The sequence below is a fragment of the Anopheles nili genome, chromosome 3, assembly GCF_943737925.1.
Source record: "Anopheles nili chromosome 3, idAnoNiliSN_F5_01, whole genome shotgun sequence".
Taxonomy (NCBI): Eukaryota; Metazoa; Arthropoda; class Insecta; order Diptera; family Culicidae; genus Anopheles; species Anopheles nili.
Genome location: NC_071292.1, coordinates 53499024 through 53524645, shown reverse-complemented (window position 1 = coordinate 53524645; position 25622 = coordinate 53499024). Strand labels below are relative to the sequence as shown.

Sequence of the window (25622 nt, the reverse complement as noted above, 5' to 3'; positions counted from 1 at the left end):
TTGTTCTCGTTTTCCCTACGGCTTACCCATCGCAAAACGTCCCGCTTTGTTCCGGGCCGCGTGTTTCCGTGGCGTTTCCTCCCGACGGAACGCTTTCCCTGGTGCTAAAGAAGAGAAGTTCCACGCGCGATTGTGCTGCGGCCGTACCGTTCGAGAGCCAAGAGAATGTCTCTGCCATCGTTCGGCTGCTGAACGCGATGGAATGTGATGGTGCCGCTCAATAATAGCTGGCCGTGCAGGAAGAAAAGCGTCTCCCCAATCGATCCGCAACACCCAACAGAAGGAGGTGCGTTAATGCCAGTGCAGTGTCAAACATCAGTGTTCGCGGTGAAAGCGCGAAGTGTGCGTTGTTTTCGCCAATAGAGCTGCTCCCCATCCTAGTTAGCTAGCGTGGCACTGTATCGTAGCACCCCCTCCTTTTTTGCTTCCTTCCAATCCCTCACCCTGCCCCTTCCCTAACGGTACATCGGGCGGTTCGCGTACGGAAAACGTGGCCGTAGACTTCCAGGTGTTGCGTGGGAGCGGCCAGTGTCAGTGAAAACGCGGAGTGTGTCTAAATCAAGAGAAGTCGCCCAGTTTTCCCCTCAGGGTGGCAGTGTTTTCCATCACTCTGTGAATCCGCGAAGGAAGGGAATAAATTAATTAGTGTAGTTCCAAGTTCCGCGGTTGTGCGCCCTCGGTCGTGTCGGTTCGGTGTGTCTAGTGTGGTGCAAATACAATGGTCAACATTAACAGAGGTCCTGCTGGCAACGGTAACGACAACAACGGCAACGCGGACAACGATAAGCCGACGTACCCGGCGTACCTCCACGAGCTGCCTCAGGCGGACGAGGAGCGGTTGGAGAAAATCTTCAAGAAGCTCGATCGCGACGGCAACGATCGCATCGACATTCACGATCTTTCTGCGGCACTGAAGGAGTTCGGTTTGTCGCACCAGTACGCTGAGGTAAAGAGCTGGGTCCTTACATCCCATGAATACACCCCATTCACGTACCCGTCATTTGCCAATGCCATTAACATTAGCTGACTCATATAATTTCATGTTCGGCGCTCCAAGCGCATGATGTCACTCGTTGTTGGGTCCACCACTAGCACGCCCTCTGGAGACGCCCCGGCAATGCTTAGGTGGCAAATATTTGTGGCTTAGTTTTGTTTATGTTTTAGCTCCTGCACCACGAAATCTCGAAAAGAATCCGCAACCCCGTCGTGAGACGGACCAGCCTCCCTGGGTTTTTTTCCCACTGCAGAATGCGGGGAGCTCGCTGCGGGGACGACGTTAAAAGCCGACGTATGCGCACTCTGGTCTGCGGATTTTCCTCACCAGTGGCACACACACAGGCACACATACGCGCTGGATTGTTTCTTCCCCGGTTCGGGGAGGTACGAAGCGCAGGCGATCCCTCGCTCTTGATTGGAGGTCGTCCGTCGCGTGTGGAAAACTGGCCTCCTTTTTGCTCCACTCCTTGCCGACGGAGTGTCTGCTCGGACCTCAGACAAACGGCGTGTCGGGAGCGCGACGAGTTGTGGATCGATTTTTCCGGACGCATGGCTGATTTATTTGTCCTTTGAGCGTCCTCGTGGCTGTTGGATTCACGATGCGGAATCAAGCAAATGAAACCCAAGCGTTTTTGATGTTTTGTTCGTAAGAACATTAGCTAATTATATTTCTTTTTTTGTTTGTAGTACTATAAAGTATTCGTACAAATGAGGCCGCTAATATGTTGTATGTAGGTCGACAAAGTAGGCCACAGCAGGAATGCTAGAAAATAGAAGAAAATTTACTAGAAAAGGGTAATAGAAAAAAAATTGAAACATCTGCTTTAAGTAATTAGCAGGATAGCAATAACTTATACAAAATTTTTAAAGAAAACTTAACGCTATAATTAGCTTCCATTTTTTTGTGATTCATGCAACATGGCTACGCATAAAATTTGCGTCTGTTTAGATCTGATATCGGCGGCGTAGTATTATATCTTTCCAGCCCGCTACTAATCGCATAAAACCACAGACAAGTGGCTTTGTTTGCCGCTTATCCTGTCCGGATTTTTTGGCGAAGCTCCGATAAGTAACTGTCCATCCTGGCCACCGAGGGCTTGTAAGAGTTATCCGCAAAAACACAGCACCCCCGATCAGCTGGTGGTCTTTTGCGTGCGTCTAAATCGCCGTTGCAGTCGGGCACGCGAATATCGTCACGCTTCCATGCATGCGCCGGTTCAGACGCCGGTTGATGATGCATTTATGGTGGCAAGATCATTTCCCTGTACGCTCAACTGATCACGCCGGTTCGCTAACGGGAAAAAGGCGCATGTTCTTCTACCACTCGACTCAACCATGCCTTATCTTGCTTCAGAGCGCACCACGGCTGCATTTACTGCTACTATTGCATCCGTACCGAAGGGGGATCTCGTGGGGATATAAATTTTATTTTTAACTACCTCGTGCAACGTGTGCTCGGCGGGAGTCGTTGAGAGTAGAGTATCCGCGACATTGACCGAAAAGCTGGCTCGTTTCCATCGGCCAAGGCGTGGTACGGTGCGCTGCGGAACGGAAAGGTGTGATGACATCGCGCGGGTGCTAATTTTCCCTTTCGTTTGTACGATTAACATGCAATCGAACGTGGCGGTATAATTGAGTTTGGATTGAGCTTCTGTTGCGCTGTCGTAAATAAACCGATCGATGAGAATTTCGATTCCATTCGTTGCTTACGATAGAGGCGCGCGCGTTGTGCGCAGGACAGGATTTCCTTTAAGATCGCGATCAATGTCAGCTTGTTTGTAGCCAAACGACCAGCCGGCTCATTGTGTGTTTTGAAACGAAACACCCTCCATACTACGCATCGGTTGTGTGGCCAGCCTTGAGCTTTGCTGTCGCCACCCCTACTGATTTTGGTTCGTTGCGTTCGACCTTTGATAATAGTGGATCTGATACTGGGCTGAATTGTCGAGCAAATTTATCTTGCGCTCATGAGCAGAGATTACTCGACGATGAAGGTTTGATACCTGTTATCGTTTGGAAAATAAGTTGTTTAAAATCAATAGAAAAATCGTGAAAGTGGTAGGAAAGGAAAAGAAACATTGATCGTTCGATAAACATATCTCAGATTATTTAGAAATCATCTTATCTATAGTACGATCATTTATTAAACTAACGTTTTATCGGACGATAAACTTAGAAAGAGTTTAGTTAGAAAGTAAAGCAACTTATCACACAAGATATGTGATTTGCACGAAAACTTTATACCGTGTTATGGTGCTTGTACACTACCATTGCGTACAAGAACAAAACTTGCGTGCAATTTAGTGCATTTAATGTAAGCTATGCAGTCAGGGCCCGACAAACAAACAACAGTGACGGAGAACATGCTTTTATTTGTGTTAAAAAATATACTTTGGTGTTTTAATTTCTCACACTACTGCAATCAAACCATCATTTATAACCGCTCATCATCGCTTTCATTTATTTATTTTTTCTTTTCTTTTTTGCTTTCTTTCTTTCACGCTTTCACATTTTCTCATGAATCATGCTCGCGTCATGTGACACTCATGCTAACACATGCTGCAAAATGCATTTACACACGTACACGAACTCGGGCGAAACGTAATCGAAACCGAAACATGCTACCAGGAGTACGGACATCCGTTGTTTTTTCAGCGCTTCTTGAAACAATCGGATCAAAACCAGAGCGGCGATGTCGGCCTGGCGGAGTTCATCCACTACGTGCGGGAGCACGAAAAAAATCTACGCTTACAGTTTACACACCTGGACAAGAACCAGGATGGGAAAGTGGACCTGGAGGAGCTGATAACGGCCTTCAAGGAGCTCGGCATCGAGATGGATCAGCACGAGGCGGCCAAACTACTTAAACGGTAAGACCCGGGTGAACCCAACACTAAAGCTCAACGATGTCTAACGGTGCGCCTTTTGTTTTAGAATGGACAAAGATGGCAGCTTGAACATCAGCTACGACGAGTGGAGAGATTTTCTGCTGCTTGCGCCATCGTCCGATATACACGAACTGGTGAAATACTGGCGGCATTCGACTGTGAGTACCACACCTTCGCTATCTTGCATGATCGCATGTCCTAATCACGGAGAATGAACCTCAATCTCTATGCGATTGGAAAGCTCAGTTCTTTCGGAGCTAATTCGCGACACGTGTGGATGATGCACGTGCGCGTGTCGCAATAACGAGGCCGGCGTAAATGACTAGCTTTAGATTGTTTCCCTTCTTTCGATGTGCGTGCTAATGTATCCTTTATTTTTCGCCCGGTGGGAAACGAAAACAAACCGCTGGTCTGAAAATGTCGCCGGTCTCGAAAAAAAAACGTCCGGTCACTCGAAGAATCTCAGGTATAATGAAGCCTACCTGTTGACCATTGGCCGTGGTGCCGGTCGGACGTCGGACGAACCGACACCGAACAACACCGATCGTCCGCTGCTCTGCCTGATCGATGTCGAACAGGCCATTGAGCACGTTACGGATCTGCTTTTGAGCCCCTCGCCGAATATCTCCTGCGTCTCCTCCACCAATAATGGCGGCGCATCCTCGCACCTGCTGGTGGATGGTAAGGTACAGTGTTCGATGCCTTTCTACACCTTCCCTGGTTGTTTTATTTCCCCGTATTTTGATTTTGGTTATTTTATTTCGTTACCTTTTGATCGTACCGGTTCGCTAGATTGATTTCCGATTCAATCTTCTTTGCTGCAACTTCTAGAATGCTCGTTAGCCACACCGAACTCATGAAACCATGAGGCCATTGGTTTGCACAAGGATTTCCGTTATAACTATGCGAAACGTCGATTTGGAAAGAGTGTCTCGGTCGTGTCCTTTTCGGAAGCCCAGGCATTGGTTAAAATTGTCCAATACAAAAATTGCGCATTGATTGTCTTTCCGCTGACGGTTCGCATAAGTGACTAAATTTGCTTGACGCTAAAAGTACGCAAGAAATACGCCCTGCATCATGTGTACCCTTTAAAAAATCCCTTTTTTCGCTGATGCTTCGGCTGGGCATGCCAAGGTATTCCCTTCACGTCACTGTGCTTGTTTTTTGCTGGTATCAATCGTCGTTCAATGGATGAATTATTGCTTTGCGTACCGTTAGCTATGTTAATGAAGACCCGCGAGGCACCATTTAAAGCTGTGACTGCGCTCGTTTTTTTGCCATAATGCACAAGTATTTATTGGCTCGCTTGCACTCGTTCGCTAGTTGCTCCTCGAAATGGTTCGTTTATTATTGCTTTCTACAAAATCGTTGCAAGCAGTTGTAACAATTATCATCTTCACGTTATTCATAATCATCAGAAAAAATCATCGATAGTATTTTGTCATGCCATTTTACAATTTAAAAAAATTCAAATCAAACGCAATATCTGCCGTTATCTGCGCAATAATTTATAGATATAGAAAGGAATGTCGCATGCTAGTGCAACTCTTAGTAGAAGCATTGTGTAGACAAACAAAGCGCGTAGTGTGTTGAATAGCATATTCGAAAACCCAACTTACTGTGAGCGATAAATTGGTAGTATACATACATTTTACAAGCTGAGTAACGGTTTTGATCAAGTTGTGTCACATACTGACGTAAATGATCATACATAATCGCACAAACGACTTTCGTTTGGCTCTAATCAAAGTTCTGTGTACAAAGTACAAATGATTCTGACGCCAGCCCACCATCTTTCTTCTTGTATTGACGCTGATGGAACGTTGAGCCCGGCCCGGTTGAGTGCCAAAAATTGCCAATCCGGTTCTGATCGGTTTTGCAAGCCCAAACAAACGATCATTTCACGGCAACCTTTCACCCAGCGCTTTTTAGAACAATTCACGGCATGGCCCAATCCACATGTGGACATGCGCATCGGTATTGAGGCCATCCACAAGGCGCGGAGTTCAAATCGTGTCTTTGTTCTTATCTGGGCCACAACACATCGCGTCAGTACACCAGCGTGCACGAGCGACGTTTGTTTGGTGCCTTCTCTAGCTGCGGCCAGTCGTTCAACGGCCCCATTTCAATCGTCGGCGCATGTTGTTGTCATTGAATGTTGTGTGGTACAAATTATATGAAGTGTATGGGCGTGTGTTGTAAAGTTTTGAAGCCTTGACCTAAGGAAGTCAAGCCACTACAGAGAATTAGAAACTCTAATTGTACAATTCCGTTATTTCGTTTACGCGTTTCGATGGGTTTAACAGTTTAATGGATAACATTTGATATGTTTGGATATTTTAGAAAGTGTTTTTCGAGGTTTATTTATCCTGTATCTTTGGGACGTTTGTAACTCTTGGCAAATTTTATTCGACGTAATAGACCAGCGATCGATCTACAAACCGTTGTCCGACAAATTGGCAGCTTTGGGAATCTATTCAATAATTCTGTACACCTCAAAACAAGTGCGATCAATTGCACCCCAGACCTTATTACTTTCCACCACCATCATAATCAACACGAGCGTGTCTTAGTCGATGGTTTCATGTGTTTTTCCCTAATCTAAGGTACAACCGGACAGCAGCCAATCAGGCGGTCGCCATCCGAAACGATGCGAGGCGAGCCTCCCTTTTTACAGCAGCATTACATTGTGGGCAACGACAACATTACCGCCCTTATGCGCGTGCTTCACAGCAGTAGTTGTTTACTTCGCGACTCCCGTTCTTCCGCCTCTCCTACGAGCAGGAATGTAAACGCAAACCTTCGTGAAACGGTGACGTGCGCGTGTTTCGGTTCATGTTTCGATTAGGCTTGGTTGTTGTTGTTGTCGTCGTCGACAATCGTCATCGTCGTTTACGAGTGTGCGCTACGAAGAGCGGCTTGCTATTTTTTTCACATGCGAGCTTTGCTGGTGGCAACTCAACAGAAACGGTTTCAAGTTCGCGCCCTGTTTCCAAGGTCCGATTAGCGGGACGCAACAAAAGCGAAAATTTCTTGGGAAATGTAACGGGGGATCGGGATGCGATCTTTCTAATTGCAACAACATCAACGGCCGTGTGACGTGAGAGGCTTGTCTCTCCGACAACTAGCAAACAATAGCCACTATCACACGTAGGTTACGTAGGTGAGGATTCCATTAATGGGTGTTAAATATTTACACCAAAAACGCAGGCTACATGGTTGAGGCTGTGTAAAGCTCGACTGTGATCTTCGCCGTAATCTGTCGCCTGCTGACAAACCGGATCCGTGGTGTTAAGCGCGCTTTTAAAGGACCTTCGCGGAGGGCATTACACTACGTCGTCGAGGAGCAGCGTGTGTTAATGATGCGTGGCTTTCGTCTAGTTTTGCGTAGTGCCCTGTGATGCTTCAAAACAAAAGTTCATGGTACTAGGAAGGCGCAGTGGGAGGGTTGATGTTATACAGTTCTTCCGTTTCGGTTTCCCCCGTCGGTTTTTTTATGTTGGCGGAAGCATGCGTATCCGTCTGCCACCTTCTGCGTGAGACGTGATACGCATGTATTTTTCGCGCAGACGTATCACTCGTCTTGCAGAGCGCAATGCGAACCGGTTGAAAAGGAATGTGAGAAGGAATGCTATTTTATCTCTCGCTTTGCACAATGTTTACAGCTCACCCCCGTTTATCATGTGATTTGCTGAATAAGCGTGTGGGGTGTTTTTTTTTTGCGTTTGTTTTTGCTTTAACCGTTTATCAATGGTCGAATGGGATTCCCAGAGAAAATTCCGTCGTAAGTTGAATACCATTCGACGCCACTGGGGAGAGAAAGTAATATATTCTTTCCGTAAATTCGGTGCCTTTTCGGAATGGTATTTCTATTTTTACGTGAAAAATTCTGCTCAACATTGGGAGTGTTCCAAGGCATGTCTTTTAAAGGCTTCTTTTATGATGCGCTCGTGCATTTATTATAACGAAAACCAGACGGCTTTTGTTCCAATTTTTTTAAGGGTGATTGGCTCAAGAAATATATTTTCGTATGCCCAAAATACGTTCGCACGTGTTCGCTTTTGGCGCTCGTGGAATGCAAAGGCCTATCACCAATTGTCAATTTTTAGACATATGTCGCCTTAGTTGCACTCTCCCGGCTAATTTCGCGTTGATCGAACAATAGCCGGTTATTTCTCGTCCTCCGTTTAATGCTATAGAATCCCCAATTTAGAAAGATCTGTACTTAAATGAATCCAACCCGAGCTGCTATTTCGGATCCATTTCAAACCAAATGTGATTTAAAAATAGTTTTCTTTCGTGAAAGCCATCTTATATCATAGCTGATACACAATTAAATTTGTCCTTTTGCAGAGTGTTCCCGTACGTATTTCTATATGCTAGTTTCGGCATAAGCCTTGCTAATACTTTATTATATATACAAGAAACTAAGAAATATTCTCTAAAGATGGCATGGATTTAAGAAAATATATTTACATAATGCATGCATATTTTTCTCAATACTTGTATATATTTATTCGAATAATTTTTCTGTGTGCAACTCATTTTTGAAGAGCGTCCGTGCCTGCATGGCAAAAGTAATTTTCATTTGATTTTTTTACATTATTATGTTTCAAATGCATTTTTTATTTGTTTCTTAAATGCTCGATTTTTGTGTGTTATTTATATTATATGTTGATTCGATGGAGACGCATGGTTGTCGGTACAATCCGATATTCCTACCATTTTCTTCATCGAGGGTGGGAAACGTAAAATTTCATTCACTTCCCGGGTTGTTCAGAATACGCTTGAAACGCCACGCTACTCTACTGTCGCCGTGTATGTTTATGGTAGCTTTTGGCTTTGTGCAAACCCGGTGGCAAATTTTCGTACCGCAACACACCGAGGTCGTCGATTTTGTGCTAAATTTAAACCGAAACGATCGTTCTCACACGATCGCGTGGACAGGGGAAAAGTGATAGGAAAAGCAACATGCTGAGCAGGATATTTTCAGCATTTGCGACCCTGTTGCGAGGCACGATATGAGACTCTTGTTGAATAATCTAAAGAGAATCTCACACAAATAAAAACGATCACAGCTGCTGCAAGCTACCGTCGTAAAGTTATCGTCTCTGACTCCGAGCGCGATTATTTAGTGATTTCAATGTTGAAACCATCTTCCGTTTCTCCTACGAGCTGGTTCAATCTGGTTGCAAATGTCCTTCTGAAAGTGAACTCGGCTTGTTGAAAACATGTGCCTTAAACCGTTCGCCAGAAGCCCTCATGCTTGTTGATCAATATGAAAGTCCACGTCCTGGAACTAGCTGGAATCGAACCTGATGAAACAAAGAAGAAGCCCTACCACACTTGCAGCGGTTGTTAGTAAACAGCGAGACCAATGTCCAATGTTGGAGGGTGTGTGAAAAGAACCCCACATGCCTGCAAACGAACGCAAGTTGTTTGTATCAATTGGCATGAAGTGCATCCGCCTTCATTTCATTTCTATTTTTTTTCTACCGATAGCGACCCGGTAAACCGCAGTAGACTACCAGTTCTGGGCGGTTTACTACTAAATCATTCCTGATGGATGTCAATTGGTCCACCTCAGCCGCCCGTAGACGTTCCGAAAGCCGATCTCGTGCTCTTATGAACATCCCGCCAAGCCACCTGACTTGATTCCATTATTCTGTATCCCGTCACGCTGTCGGCATTGTGTGGGATTGGCTTCTTGCAGCCTCCGGGCAGCCGTCAGGTGCGCGTGATCGTCCCAAAACGTAATGCCAGACACGATTCGTGTCACCTTCACTTATTGGGACATTAATTCGACAGGACCGCGTGAATGCATTAGCGAGTGGCACACGACTTCACAGCTGGATGCTGGGAAATTATCAGCCCATTGTGAATAGCACGAGGGGGTTTCAGTAGGCCATAGAATGGTAAATTTTTTGGCACATTTTCTTTGTCCATTTCCTCAATGCTGTCTTTACGGATGTGTATTTTGCATTCCAACTTTTGGTAGGAATGGGTTCCAATTTTTATTTAAAATAAATTCATCCTTAAGGTCTGTCAAACAACATTTCCTTATTGCCATTTAGCGTAGATTACTGCAATTATAATTCTCACAGAATGGCATTATCGCTGCTGACTGCCCTACCCTGTTGCTGGGGCCCTTTTGGCTACATATCAACACAAAAAAAGGCAACAAAAATTCCTTAGACATCAGACATTTCCGCACCCCAGGCCCGTGGAGCGTATAATTAAATCAACGTGTTGCTGTTGCCAAAATAATTAAATTACATTGCAACGCGTGATCTTGTTGCCGGGGCGGGACATGGCAGGATGCATTCTCTTCCGTTATCGGTGCATATTTTGTACGTATGCAGGGTTTTTCCTTTTTCTTAGCTGCCCACCCTCCCAGCGTGTGCCAGCAGCTTGTTTGGAGCTCTGGATTGACGTAAACCGTAAGAGGGGTTTGTTTTAATTGCGCCCAGTGTATCATTACGTCTGGGAACGGTCTTTGGAGTGAGGGTTTAAAGGATCGTAAAAATGAATTATTAAGATGAAACGTCCCCCAGCCCGCGATAAGCCAGTGATAACCGGCCATGGCCTGCCGGATGTTCCCTCGGCTACTGCTAATTTCTTGTTACGCCGTGCACCAGTGGCGCGCGATCACATGTTCGGTAGCGTGGGCACGCTTCCATTAAACGAATTCCGGGGGGAGAATTCCGGTGACATTCCCATGACCGAGCCCTCTCCTGCTGGCCATCGTGATCCAATTAATACTGCTCCTTCGAGTTTCGACTGACCGCGGACACGTCACACTACTTCACGCGTTATCAGTCGACGCGCATGTGGCCACAAATGTGTGCCAACTGAGGCGTGTCGAGAGTGGCGTTACGTATCGCTTTTTTTTTTCTTGCCTACGCAAGCGCTACTATCGGTGACATTCTCCTTGCGTTGCTTGCGTTCGATGAGTTCGAATGATGCCGGGTTCTAAAGTCCGGCTTGTCGATACGTTCATGAACTGCGCGCCTGCTTTTACCCCGGACAGTGCTGCGTGTAAGACTTGCGCAAACACACACCACACACGACAGATCCTGTTTACCAAGCCAACCGGCGTGGGTCTGTCCTTTGTCGGTGACGTCAAGTGTGATAACAGGTTCGCGACATTCGCCGCTCTGTTGCTTCTTTTGCTTGTTTTGGTTCGTTTGATGACGTTTCATGGCGTGCGCGCGCATGATCTCGCCTCGTTCAAAGATCACGATGCTGCTTCTGGCTGCTTACCCGAACGAAACCGCTTTGTACCGATTTTGGGCGGTTTTGGGGGTGGCTCTTAGCACCACCACCCTAATTGGAGGGGCTGTTCGCTTTATTTAACGAACACGAGCAGATATTTCATTATTCTTTGATACGTGCAAAAATGATCCTTGACCACTACCGGAAGGTCCTTTTTTCGGAGTAGAAATGCTGCTCGAATTTAGCGGCAAACGACACTTAGTGGTTGGTTGACGTGGAGGGGGCTTGGCCGAGTATAGGAGATGGAGGGGGTACAGTCTATTGTCGTAGATTCGAGATTGCTGAACGACAATCGCAACTCACTCACCCACGAGATTGCCAATTAGCTCCCGTCATGTTGGTAAATTGCAGTGAATTGAATCTACCTTGCACTGAGCACGACTGTGTCACGCTCGTGGATGGCGATAATCTCGTCTAAAATGTGATAAAAATGTGTTTATTTTTTCAAAAATTGCTCAAAGATTTTTGGCTACTATTTGAAGCAGAAATGGTACTATAATTCATAATTACTATTTTACAAAAATATTATGTGTTATTCGTTTGCTGCTTTTTAAAAAAATGCTGTTTAAACTCAACCTTATCATGCTTAGTATCAAAGAGGTTGTTTAAACGAAACATGTGTTATTGTAACAAGTATGCGAAAATATTGCCACCACTGTTCATATGGGAAAGTTTGTGTAGTGATCCTGAAGCTTCCTTCGCCTCAACTATGATGGATGATTTCACGTGCTTTTACGTAATGATCCGTCTCTCGTTGTCGTCCCTCCTTACCCCGCACCATCGGTGGCAATGTTTCCCATTCTCGTTATCATCTAACGCGTCTCCTTCTAACCCACGAGAAATCGCTCACTTGTTTCGTTCGTTCTCACACACGGCTGCTGTTGCCTGGCCTCGGTTGCTTCGGTTGTTCAACGTCGCGTCGTCCCATTATATGAGTTGAGCCGGGTCGCGAGTCACATTTTCTCAGTGAGAATCTTACCACCGTAGAGACTGGACGTGTGTTTCGCTAGTGGCGAAACTTCACGATTTTTCTAAGCCGCACAACCGAACGGATACCACCGTCGGTTGGCATTGTTCGCGCTGTCTACTACGTTAGTGCTGCAAGCTCTCGTGAATTTTTGCAGCCAAGCTGTCAAATCGAAGAAACCACTTTTAATACTAAAAGAAAATTTTGACGTGGTGCGGTGCTGGTGTGCATAAACCGTACGTGTATACGAAATTGAACGTGAAGTGATCGTTTTCCCTCCATTTCTGTTTGTCGCTCCTGTTGTACGGCGTCTAACGATCCAGCTTTGCTCTCTTGAACTGTCTGTGATCGGTGGTTTGTCGCAAAATCTAACAAGGATAACCACTGTTGGTGTCTCGTATCAAACCGAAAGTGCCTGTGGCGAGTGAAGTGTGCAAATTTCCACAAGGCCATACATGATTCAGCATCCAAGCCGACCGGCCATCAACGGTTAGCGCCTTTTTTTTTGTTCTCAAATTCGTCCGTTGGTTTGCTGAGTAAAGCAACCAAAAAACAAAAAAAGGAACATAAAAACAGCGGTCGCTCCCGCGGTCGTTATCTCCAATCGTAGCAACCCAAGCGGTTTTGTGCGTGTCCGCGAGAGTTCCACGCGCTGGTTGAAAAAGAGAACGCGAGAGAAACACCACTCCACGTTGCTGCTGCCCAGGGCGAGTTTGACTTGCGAACGAACCATTTTTAGCCACTGTTGCTAAGGGCTTCGTAAACGCACTTGATTACGAACAGCTGTTTTGTACCGTTGAGGAAACGCGAGCGGTTAACCGATACCGGGGAAAAACGCACAGAGAGTTGTTCCCCGCGGTCGTCGTCGTCGTGTGTGTTAGTGTACAGCAAAATGCCATAGTTTCCACGTGCTTTCGGGCGAACGAAATTTGAGACAAAACTGCAAAAAGCCTTTCTCCAGAGGAAAGTGGTTGATCACGGCCTACTTCTGAGAGAGTGAAGAAGTGAAATCGTACGAAAAAACAAAGGGAAAAGGCAAGGAAAAGTGAGACAGCCGAAAGAGTGTTTTACAAGGCGGTACTAATCGGTGGTGGAAGATTCTAGAACAATCAGGGAAAAATTGTGATATTATTGTGCTAGATAAGTCGATCCTCAAAACTCTATACTCTGCGTCCATGATCTGTCGTTTGACGGTGAACTTAACAATCTGCGTGTGATTCTCACTAGACAACTTTTTGTGTGATACTTACGAACAGTGGGGATAGGTGTGTACTACCGTTTCCTCCAAGTACTGAGCGAAAAAAAAAGCAAAATGGCATTCGAACAGTACGCAGTACAAGTTACCGGCGAAGGTGGGCTGGAGGACTTCTTTCGAGCCTTGAAGGAACTGATGTTATCGGTAAATATCTAACCATGAGTCGCTCTTATCAGAGCCGGCCGCCCTTATCGGAGTTGTTGAATCATGAATGAACCATAAATTGTGCTTGGTGCTTGGGGAGGGAATTTCTAGGAATTTACACTTCCGGTCTGGTACCGGATCTCAGTACTCTCCCATCCCATACCATTGAATGGGATTTCTGGTTGGATGAATCATTGGAGTGGGTTTTTTTTATTTAAGAGCCTTCTCCATCAACAATATTGGGTAGGGCGCTTTAACAAAAGGTGTGGGGGCTCGTACAAAGGGGATTTCCGTGGAGAAGGTTTCGACGGCGTGGAGCTCGCCAAACTGGTTTTTAATGAGCTCCGTTGGCTTTTGAACCAACAGCGCAGCGATCGGTCGCTGTTGCTAGGTCGATCGCCTGTTCGCGATCAAGTGGAAGGTCGCTAGAGCTCGACGCCGTCAACAGCATGACTGGTGCCTTTTTTTGATGAAAGGAAAAGGACCGCAATTTTCGAAAACTTTTGCTTAATTTTTAACAAGCTCTCTGTTGAATGGTTAACCTCGTTCGACATTCTATTGTCCTTTGTGGGTTTCTTACAGCAGTATGGCCCATGAATGAAACCTTTTTTCAGGATCCCAGCCGTAACGATGTCAAGTTGCATCGCGTACCAATGTCGTTGAGCGTGAGTAATTAAGTCTCAATTAGCTAAACAATAACGACCTCGGCTGTCCAGTTACTGCGTCAGGCTCGCCACATCCATCGGACGCGCTTAGCATCCCTTCGTATCCCTGTTGTATCGGTTTCCGTGTATGGCGTCGTGCATAACTTCCAGGCGCCAGCGGGCGATTGCTCCATTTTGTTTGTCCACCCACTCGCGGGGGCTATTATCGTTGATGACATTTTACACCCTTCCTTTGCTGCTATTTCCGTAGACGGAAGCCTCAAAGTTGTAGCAATTATTCTCACACTTGGTGCGTCCGCCCCATGGAGGGTGGGAAACAATTTCCCTGAGTTTTCCCCACTTGCATGGCGCTGATAAGACTACCCTCTATGTCAACGCTTTAACGCTATGTCAACGTCGTTGTCAGTGTACAACGTGGCATGGTTTACTTTTTGTTAGTAGACGAATGCAAATTGATGAAAAATTCACCTTTACTCCTTACGTCGTGCGGTGTCTCGTGGTAGGTTGTGCATTGATGCACACTCCCATGGGCATGCGCAATGCCATGCCACGTATTTGGGTAAATTTCGTGGTCGGCAATGAAAAAGCCTCCGTCCGTCCGTCCGTGAGGTGTAGAAGCTTGTGTAACATATTTCTGCATTATTTTCCCTCCCCATGTTGGGTACCACCGTTTGGCCACTCAGCCGTTGCTCGAACAGCTGTGCGAAGCGTTTGCCAAAACGTGATGCTTTCCAATGCCCTTTCCACTGCAGCGTGCATGCAACGGACGCGTTTGGCATGAGTTGGCAATCGCGCAAACTGGTTACGTTGGAACGCGCGGAAAGCGCCCATGCAAAAGGAGGTGATCTTCCTGTGGTTCTTCTTCGTTGCATCACGATTCGAAGCGCGTGAGCTAGACAAGGTTGATGGCACGCCCGCCGTAAAAGGATGAGTGGGAAAACGAGTGTGAAAAGCGCTTCAGTGAGAGAGAGAGAGAGCGAGAGCGAGAACGATAGAGTGCGCCATCGTGTACGAACGGGAAAATTTACCCGAAGCTTTCCCGAGCGGTACAACCCCGAGTACCTTATTTCGCGAGAAACCGCTTTTCCTGCTCAGAGACCCGAGGTAAATGTGAACGGTTTTTGGCGTGGCTGTTTTTTTTGTTGCTTCCCATGCCTATAGCACCAGCAGCATCGCCTTTCCATCGCCTGCCAGTTGATGGTTGACGTTCGGAAAAGTTGGGTTTGCGCGTTACGCCACGTCGTATCGAAAGCCACACCGTGGTGCATTTAGTTGTGTACGGGACTGTGTTGGAAGGACTGTCGAAAGGACCTCTAATATCGCCACGATACTACCACCATGAGCTCGTTGAAAATGTTTCGCGTTTTCGGCTAGAACGCCGCACGGGGCCAGGATCGCAGCAAGAACAGAGAGCACCTCCACGGCACAGGCACCGAGAGAAGGTTCTCGACCGACAACACGCAGGAGAGACACAGAGCCGCGGGACCCAGGACTCCGGCAGGACTAGTTGTGTGTGGTGAAGGACGTTCGCCGTTGTGCGAACGTTTGCGCGTGGATTTATCGATCGAATCCACCCGGTAGCGGGCACCCGGCGAACGGGGGTGCACATCAGCTGCAAATCTGCTCCTTCTGGCCTGCTGACCGTGTCCTCGGATGGATACGCTGGATAGTGATTTCTATGTCGAGCTAGTGACCAAGGTATACCCGGGAACGGAAGCCGGTTCTGTCAGCTTCGCGTGCGCAGGGTTATTTTTCGCGCTTATAACATGCGGGAAGCGACGCCAGCAGACGCCATATCGATCGTTTACCGGCTCTGGCCGATGCGCACTGCCTAAGACGCTTTGCTGCTTTTCCCTCCGCGGTTGAGTAGACTATTTTTGTCGACTAAAGAAATGCACATTACGCGACTTGTCTTACGTAAGTGGCGAGAGAGTGTCGCTCTGTGTTCGTCAGCAGCAATATCCCTGTAAAGCCATGCGTGCGTAGCTGTCCCGTAGACAATGTCTCTAGGAGACCCTAACAGACCCTAGGAGATGCTCCTAGCAAGGTAAACAAGGAAAACCCCATTCAGGATGTTGTCTGAAGTTCATCGCACCAGTGGGCAGTTTCCCAACGGGGAAGGCTGTTGTTGCTAAGAATGCCATGCCTCCAGGAAGCTCCGATAACGTGCCATTGGAATTTCATTCGAAATGGCAACAGCGTGAGGTGTGGTGGTATTTTACATTTTGGCAAAATTGTACACACTGTTGCTAGGCAAAGTAACTAGCCGCACAGCAAGGGCAGAGATAAGTGCGAGATTAAAGCGACCATGAGTGGAGGGGCCCCCGAGTTCATTGAATTTTTGTCCCAAAAACCGACCGACAGCCGTCGAATTTGATAAGGACAGGGATAAGGTTTTTGGTTGGGAGTGAAGGTGGAGCAGATTATGTCCTTCGTTTGTGTTTTTTTGTTGAGAACTCATGAGTCACGTGGTGCTATAAATGGCCACTTTGTATTCGTTCGACCCATGGCGCCAGCCGGAATGTGCAATGAAACGTGCGACGACGATGTCAAAACGCCATATTTAACCGCTCGATTAAGCACGACAGCAAATTTAATTACTTTTGCCTTCTTCACGTCTCGGTTTGTGTGGCGATTAGAGGTTAGGAGGTGTGTCCTGATGATGGCTGTGGGAAGGGGGTCGATATCGAGATAGCGAAGTAAGAAAAGAAACCAACGACACAAAGTAAAGTGGTGGATTAAAAATAACATCGCGCGCGACGTTGCTACCAGCGGAAGTTTAATTATCTCTCCGTCAGCGAGGATCCTAATCGCCGATCGAGGTAGCTTTTTTCATTGAAAAGGATACTCTGGGGAGGGGATTAGAGATTCCGTGACATTTGAATGCGATCTCAATCGGCCGCAAAGAGCTTCTCCTGTATTAACTCATCTACTGCGGTTAAATTGTGACCTTCAAGTCACATGTTTTCCTGCGTTGGCTTATTGTGGCACAACGCCCAAAATCGGTCAATCATCGCATCGCCCCATAACGTACAGTGAAAGGCCAACGGGTGTTATCAGTGACGCACGGCTGTTGCTGGCTGAAGGCTAGCTTCCGTAGCTGTTTGTTTGATCTGGCTGGCCCAGACACGGTCCGTTGGCATGACGCGTTCCATTGTCGAAAGTCCCGGAAACCGGATGGATCCGGAGCACTGAGCACGTTCTTTTGCATTCATTCGTACGTGCGGTAGAGAGAACGTGCTGCGGAAACAGATCTTGTTTGCTTTTCTCCCATGATAAAAACCCCATCTTAAATTTCGTACCAAGCACCAGTGAAGTCCATGAACTAGATATCAGTGACTTTGGTGACATTGAACGCACATTAGTGGCGCTAGAATGTAGCACGTAATTGATCGGTAATTGTCCGTAGTGCACCGATCTGCTAGTCTAGTCAGAGAGCACATGTAAGCACATATGCGAGATGTAGCCCTGCAAGATTGAACTTGATACTAGGAGGTCACCGGAATGTTTACTCGACATAAATCTGCTCTCGTTTGCGCGTTGGCTAGCAAACAATGACGAAGCTATGCAAGCCGGATTCGTCAGCATCATCAAAGAGGTCTGCCAGGCTGGCTGGCTGGCTGGTGATCAAACAGCTTGATAATGTACCACTCGCTGGAGGAATGACTCGCTGGTCATGAAGGCAGGGAATGATTTTCGTTTCCTAATCTCCCGAAGCAGCTGATCGGATGCGTGAGCTTTGAAAACGGGCCTAGTAGTGCTCTGTTGATGAGCATAGTTCCGGCCTGATGCATTTTGCCAGTGAGATGTTAAGCTTAACCGTCAATTGGTACTAATCAATACCGGTGCAAGCTTGTTGGTGGGTCGGATTAAGCGAGTTTAATCTAACGTTGAGTAGATGAGCAAATACCTGCTTCCCGGTGTGAATCAAACACGCGTAGCATATTTGAGCTTAGCTCCTCCTGTCCTAGATAGTACGTAAACATTAACTGATCATCATCCCATGATCATTGTGTAGCGCAAAAGCTTACGGCACCATTTCGTTAGCAAGTGTTATGAATGAATCAGTTAGTTGGGTGATGTTTGTGTACAAACTTTGGAACATCCATCAGCGATCGCATCGTCACAGTTTCGTATCTCACAGTTCACGCACTCTCACGTCATCTAAAACAGGCATCTACATCGTGATCGTACATGGATGTTTTGTGTTGGGTGTATTTTTGAGAGGCACGCAGTCAAAAGTAACTGCACTACTATCGCTAGTTGATCATGATCGCAGGAGATGTACTCATTGTATGATGTAGCTTACTAACAGTTGTTTTTCCTTCTTGCTTCCCCATTTTGCAGTACTTGGATATCGGCGAGGATCTAAACGTACCTGATGACTTCACACAGAGCGAAATGCAAACCGGCATGTGGTGGCGCCATTTGGCGGCCGGTGGAATTGCTGGTGCAGTGTCCCGCACATGTACGGCCCCGCTGGATAGGTTGAAAGTTTTCCTGCAGGTATGTACGAACGTTTGAGCTAGTTGTGCAGTCCGTTCTAGAGGCTAATGGCATCTTCATCCCCTTCCAGGTTCAATCAACCAAACAGAGAATCTCAGATTGTCTCCAGTACATGCTGAAGGAAGGCGGCGTGCGAAGTCTCTGGCGAGGGAATCTAATCAACGTGCTGAAGATCGCACCGGAAAGTGCGATCAAGTTCGCGGCGTACGAACAAGTGAAGCGGCTGATCCGCGGCAAAGACAAGCGACAAATGACGATCTACGAGCGGTTCGTGGCCGGTGCGTGTGCCGGCGGAGTCAGCCAGACGGCGATCTACCCGATGGAAGTATTAAAAACTCGACTAGCGTTAAGAAAGACGGGCGAGTACAGCAGCATCTTCGATGCGGCCAACAAGATCTACCGACGGGAGGGTCTGCGTTCGTTCTATCGCGGCTACATTCCAAACATGCTCGGCATCATCCCGTATGCCGGCATCGATCTGGCAGTGTACGAAACGTTGAAAAAGAAGTACCTTAGCCACCACGAGACGGAGCAGCCGAGCTTCTGGTTGCTGCTGGCATGCGGCAGCGCCTCCAGCACACTCGGCCAGGTGTGTTCGTACCCGTTGGCGTTGGTCCGGACGCGATTACAAGCGCAAGGTAAGCTGAACGGAGGCTGCCTTCTGAACGGAGCGTTCCCAGGACATGCAACCTAACGACTCTTCTTCTCTTGCAGCGGTAACGATTGGTCCGAATCCGGATGGTAGCGTCACGGTGGAACCGAACATGACTAATGTATTTAAGCGAATAATACAGACGGAGGGTCCAGTGGGTCTCTATCGTGGTATTACGCCGAACTTCATCAAAGTATTACCGGCCGTCTCGATCAGCTACGTCGTGTACGAGTATACAAGCCGCGCCCTCGGCGTGAACATGACGTGATCTGTTCCATCGAGTGGAGTAACCCATTGCTGCCCCGCTTCGAGGCAACTAGAGCAGCAGCTACCGTTGTTCCGCCCCGTCGGAACCACGTATTCGCCCTTTGCCTCCAATCTACTGCAATATTCCTAACTACATGCATACACACAGTCTCTGTCTCATAAACACAAAAACCAACCTGGCCAATACGTGGCAGCATCAGGATCAGAGTAGCTCCGGGAGGAGCCATCACGCGCTCCCAGGCTCCCATGATGTCCTGTAAAGGCATCGTGAGGGACAACTAAACACCAAACCATTACCACAGCGTGCAAACCGAATGCACGCGTTCGTTCAAGAGCAATTGCAACACGAGCGAAAGAATAAACCATGATCCGGAACAAGTGCAAATGATCGACGACAGCGCCGCTGGTTCGATGTAATAGGACAATTAAATCGAGGCACGTTTCTTCCTTCCTGCCGCAGCGACACTAACCGTCGCATTCGCTGCGTGGAGGAACAGCACAGGGAATGGATTTGTTTGGAGGGCTGTTAGTGGGACTAGAAATGGGGGCGCTAGATATGGTGTGCTTGTAACAGAGAGAGAAAGAGAGTGGATACACGCTATAGAAAGGGATTTGCCATGTGGCGGTATGGTACGATGCTATTGACTATGAAGTTAAGCTGAAGGAGCTAGGAACGAATTGAACGAATGATTAAATTATTTTATTATGGTATTATAGTAGCAATTTTCAAATTATTTTCACCGCGTCACCTATCGATTATTCTCATCACACATTCTTAATTCACACGCATGCACGCAACAAACCCGGGTTTGTTTTTCATTTCTTTTTTTATTTTATTGTACACCGCGAGGACTTCCTAGAAAGAAACCGTTACGTTCCTTACGACCCTTCTCGGAGCCCGTTTCACCGTCGGTCCCGCGGTGGCGCAACCATTTTTGTACCTAGTAGCGCTAGATAGGAATCTAAAGCAATCGAAGAAGTGGCTCTCTCATCCCAATCGCTCTCCGTTTGCAAAGTTTGTGTTTTGCGCTTAGCGTGGCTGTTGGAATGCATTTGTCGGTCGAACGAACCCCAACACGGTGCCAGAAGGATGCGGATTCGGTGCGAGTGAAGATCAAACCGCAGCGTAAAGAGCAAATAAAACAAACACAGGAGTAGTAAGCAAAACACGGAGCAAGCAAGTTCACGATGATATGTAAAACCAATCACGTACACAGTTATTAACATGAGAAGACTTACAGTTTTAACTTATTTATTAAACGAAAGCGGTTGAAGAAACGTTAAAGCAAATAAAGCAAGATAGATAAGACAAAATTGCGAATGGATTGAAAATCAAAGCATGATGAACTATTACAACAATCACGCCGTCCAGGCCGAACAGCAGGCACCACGGTGTGTAGTTGAGAAATGATTCAAGTACGATGGAAGCTCTTACTACATCGCATCTCATCGATCACGAAGCACAATCGTCATGCATTTGCATCTTATTTCGTTTTAATTGCGTTTACCCGGTAGCGTGTGGTGCAACCATGTATTCTTATCATAATACTAGACAATTTTTAGCTGTAACGTTTTTGCGCACTGGCGTGGTTTTGCTTTTTCCCTTTCCTTCTTTTCATATGTATGCGTATTTTATGCTCTATAATTTGCATCATTTCAAAATGTAATCGAGTGGCCAATTATAGCAATTTACGGAATGTGTGCTACGCGCGGAAAAAAAATACCGAAAGAGAGACTACTACAAATGAAACCGAACACGTCTATAAAGCTAGTATAAACTAATATGCAAAACAAACATACAAAACCAATATTACGCGGTGGAGTGGCAATGAAAGCATTACACACCCACTTTTTTTCGTCAGTAAACACGTTATTTCTCCTGTGATCATGAATGTTAAACTTAAATATATATATATATATATACATTGCGATTAGATTAAAGCCTTCAACGAGTAATAACGATTAAATCTACTAAGTACCGTGGGCGAGGGTGGAGAAGGATGAAAGCAGGTGTGGGTCTATGCCAGGGAGGGTGGCCGCGATGCGAATAGGAAAGCGTGGAAAACATGGCATAATATAATTGTGAATCAAACGATACAAGCAAACAAAACATACGATCAACAATAACAAGAAAATCTACAAAACCGTCTCAAATGCGCTCCTGGTTATAATAGCCACTTGACCGAACGATGGCCACCGCCGAACACCTACCGAAAGGAACTGTGGAACCGTGCGTTTAGTTAGGATACGATGATTCAAAGGCGAGCATGAAAGCGTTGGGTGTGCGGTGGTTCCACGGTATAGAACGAAATTTACGACATTTTTGCGTATTTGTTACCAGCGGCGTGATATATACTAGATGATTTTTGTTTTCAATTTTACGAAACCGAAACACGTCGCTGAACTGCTTTCCGTTCGAAAACCTTTCACCACTTCCGGCGCCAAATTCCTGCTTTTCCCCGGTTTTCGAACCCAGTATCGTGATGAACAGTTAACATCGCTCAAGTGTTATTCAAACAAACAAGGCAAATAAAACAACCACTTTCCAAACATCTAGCGCTTCGACAGAGAGGGAGAGCGAAAAAAGTATAAGCCGTAAAATAGATAAGTTTTCAAATTTCCTACCACTTGTGCGTTGAAGCAGAAGCCAAAAGAAAGGGCTCACCCGCAGTAAATGTTTCATGAGAAATCGCGCCAAAACAGCTCCCAAACATGCATGAACTACTTACGCAGAAATTGTAATAGCAAACTCTTCACCCTAACACGATAAACCAGACAAAATGGCAAAGTTCAATAAAAAATACCGACAGCGAAATGCGAAATGGTACATATCTATGGTACGGTTGTAGGATTCCGAAAACCGAGAGGAAAAGGTGAACAGGTTAAGCGTCAGTATGCTGTAGATTATCGGTTGAGGTTTATTGCTTCGATTCAGGGGGACAGAACAATCACGTTGGGTTCCTCGTCGAAAGGACGACACATGCTACTTAATCTGAGGAGCTTTCCGTGGTGGTTGTGGCCTCCTCAGTAGTTGTGGCCTCTTCTGTGGTGGTTGTTGCCTCCTCAGTAGTTGTTGCCTCCTCAGTAGTTGTGGCCTCCTCAGTAGTTGTCGCCTCTTCAGTAGTTGTTGCCTCCTCAGTAGTTGTTGCCTCCTCAGTAGTTGTTGCCTCCTCAGTAGTTGTGGCCTCCTCAGTAGTTGTGGCCTCCTCAGTGGTCGTCGATGACTCCTCCGAAGTCGTACTTGAGCCAGCTTCTGAGGTTGTTTCCGGCTCTACGGTGCTAGTGGGTCGCTGTGGCCAGAAGGGAGGTCGTCCCCACCATGGTGGGCGTCCAAAAGGCGGTCGTCCGAATGGTGGTCGTGGGATCCACGGTGGCCGGAAGGGTGGAAGTCCCGGAAACGGCCTCCACGGTCGAGGTGGAAGACGTCCACCGAAGCTTATCTGATGTACGCCGGGTGCGCCACCATCACCGGATTGATCCGCATCGGAACCACTCTCCGAGGAACTGCTGCTCGAGTCGCTATCCTGCGATCTCGGTTGTGGTTGATGGCCATCCTGCTGCGGGTTGGGTGGAGCAGCGACTGCAAGTGCAACGAATGCCGCAAGGACGAGGAAAATCACCGTAAGTTTCATTGCTGAATGTTCGGGGAACTTCCTGCCAGGAACTGTGGTGCTTTCGGTGCGTTCGTTCATCCTTATAAGGCAACAATTCCGTAGCTGGTTTCCTAACAGCGGCTTACGGAAATGTTGAGCAAATATTTAATCCCATCTCATTTTCGTTCCAGCTCGAGCTTCGCCTATTAGAAACATCGAGACGCTTCCCGTGACGCGAATAATTAAAGGTAAGTGCCCAATATTGGTGTTTTTGAAGCCCGTACATTAATTATCTCTCATCACTTCCGCAGGTGCTGGATGCTTTTCCCGAAGCCCCATTATGGATGCCGTTGCGGGGAGAACAGCAAACGAACGAACGTGAATTACCATGCTGTTGACGAGATCGATGCATACATTTGGCGCTTCGGAAGCGAAGCGGAAAGCGGAACCAACGGGAAAAAACATTTACACAACTGCACAGGGCTTCCCGTACGTGATCGCGCTGGACAGGATCGATATAAATGGAAAGGCCACGCCTCGTGTGAAGCCGTAAATCCCATGAATCCATCATGAAGTGGCACATCCTAGCGCTTCTGTCCGCATTCAGCCTTGCTGCGGTGTTTGCCCTTCCGGCAAGCTATCACTTTGGCGGTGGTGGCGGATTCTCGTACAACGGAACCGGTCCCAGCTTTAACTTCTCCGTCGATGGAAACGACACCGATGGGTTGCCGGATTTTGGACGCTTTCTGCCGAATCTGACGCTTCCCAGCTTTCCATCGATTTTCCCGAACTTCAGCAGCGGAGGAGGACAGCAAGCTGGCGGATTGCCGGATTTTGGACGCTTCCTGCCGAATCTGACGCTTCCCAGCTTTCCAACGATTTTCCCGAACTTCAGCAGCGGAGGAGGACAGCAAGCTGGCGGATTGCCGAATTTTGGACGCTTCCTGCCGAATCTCACGCTTCCGGGAGGATCTTCGCCACGGGTGCCATCGTTTGGTTTGCCCTCGTTCGGATTACCATCGCTCGCGAACTGGACCAGCGGAGTTTCGTCGCTTTTCCCGAGCTTTGGCAATGGAGCACAAGCTGGGGGACAAGCGGGAAGGCAAGCTGCTGGGGGTGGTTTTCCGTTCTTCGGCAGCGGTGGATTCCCTGCGTTCGGTGGTGGCAGCAGCGGGCAAGGGCAAGGGGACGCTGGTAGCTTTTCCTTCTCGGCTAGCGGCCAGCAAGACGGTGGTTTTCCATTTTTCGGGTAGCCTGTGTAACGCGCAAACAATTGTATATGATACGGAATAAAACGATAAAGCATTCAGAAAAAAAATGCGGCTTTTTAATTTATAATGATCATGCAAATGGTCAATGAAAGAATAAAATTGGATACAGAAAGAAAAACTGATGGTAAGGTTGAAAGAAAGAAATTTCGTAAGATCGCGGATCGCGGGTACACGAGAAACTAAGCTGAAACGCCGATTTTTACTTTTCGCTTCGATCGGCAGAAAAAGCGACTTCGCAAATTTTGGACGAAAAAGTAACAGGAGCGCATGCCAAAAAGCAGGCGGATTTTTGTTGAAAATTGCGCCGAAATTTGTTTTGAAAACTGGTTCTAAAACTCACTCATAGATGGCGCTGTTAGTAGCGTATGAAATATTTCACCATAAAATTTTTGAAATATTTCAAGCGCCATCTATGGACAAATAGTGGAACTAATTTTTAGACCAGTTAGCGCCATCTATTTTTCAAAATTTGCACCATTTTTTTGTGAAACGTTTCCAAAATGAAATTTTTCAGATTTTGAAATATTTCGCTCAGCTAGTATGCTCTCCTGTTACTTTTGCGTCAAAAATTTCTAAAAATTTTAAAAATTTTCCCGGATCAGAGAGTATGATCTCCTGCTACTGTAAGGCGGATTTTTCTACCGATAAATTTGATGAATCCAGGTCAGATTTTCAGCTTGTTTCGTCAAAAAGCGTCCATGATTTCGCAAAAAATCCTACTTTATCTGTTTTTTTGCTACCCTTTCACTCGCTTATTAACTTTTGTGGAAATTTTTGTCTGTTTTGAAGCAAAGTAATGCGCAATCAGTTTTTAACTCTCCTTCATTTTTTCTCTTCCGTTTTTTTGTGTTTGTAATAGCTTTTGCACTGTGCATGTTCTTTGCGGTTATATGCGGTTGCAATATCATGTGTACATTCGTTGTCTGAAAATTAGGCAATAAATATCTTGATTGTTATTAACTTTTTTGCCTAAAAAGCGAGGAGTTTTTGTGATCAAAATACGCATTGTTATTAAATCAAATTCTTATAAAACGATGGATCTAGGTTTGGAAAATTAAAAGGTACTGAGTTTAAACCAATCTGATACTGCAGAAAGTGGTGCGTTAATTGTTAATCATAGAATGAGCTAGCCGCTAAACTTTC

At 46.6% G+C, this 25622-nt stretch overlaps 3 protein-coding genes across 4 annotated transcripts; 2 read left to right on the top strand and 1 right to left on the bottom strand.

Annotated features, from left to right (window-relative positions):
• Positions 1–718: 718 nt before the first annotated feature.
• On the top strand, positions 719–19711 carry LOC128725289 (calcium-binding mitochondrial carrier protein SCaMC-2). Of its 2 annotated transcripts, XM_053819021.1 has the most exons (7): positions 719–946; positions 3625–3866; positions 3931–4042; positions 4343–4570; positions 18538–18696; positions 18767–19334; positions 19411–19711. In XM_053819021.1, exons 1-7 carry the CDS (start codon positions 719–721, stop codon positions 19614–19616), a joined length of 1743 nt encoding a protein of 580 aa, XP_053674996.1. In that variant the 3' UTR covers positions 19617–19711. The 2 variants fall into 2 exon arrangements, with proteins under 2 accessions (XP_053674996.1, XP_053674998.1); XM_053819023.1 differs by lacking the exon at positions 4343–4570.
• A 2799-nt stretch (positions 19712–22510) lies between these two features.
• Positions 22511–23296, bottom strand: LOC128723616 (BUB3-interacting and GLEBS motif-containing protein ZNF207-like). Its single transcript, XM_053817374.1, has one exon. The coding sequence runs from the start codon at positions 23245–23247 to the stop codon at positions 22603–22605; it is 645 nt and encodes a 214-aa protein (XP_053673349.1). The 5' UTR covers positions 23248–23296; the 3' UTR covers positions 22511–22602.
• A 451-nt stretch (positions 23297–23747) lies between these two features.
• LOC128723226 (pro-resilin-like) lies at positions 23748–24526 on the top strand. The gene has a single exon (XM_053816943.1). It carries the CDS (start codon positions 23778–23780, stop codon positions 24459–24461), a length of 684 nt encoding a protein of 227 aa, XP_053672918.1. The 5' UTR covers positions 23748–23777; the 3' UTR covers positions 24462–24526.
• Positions 24527–25622: the final 1096 nt, after the last annotated feature.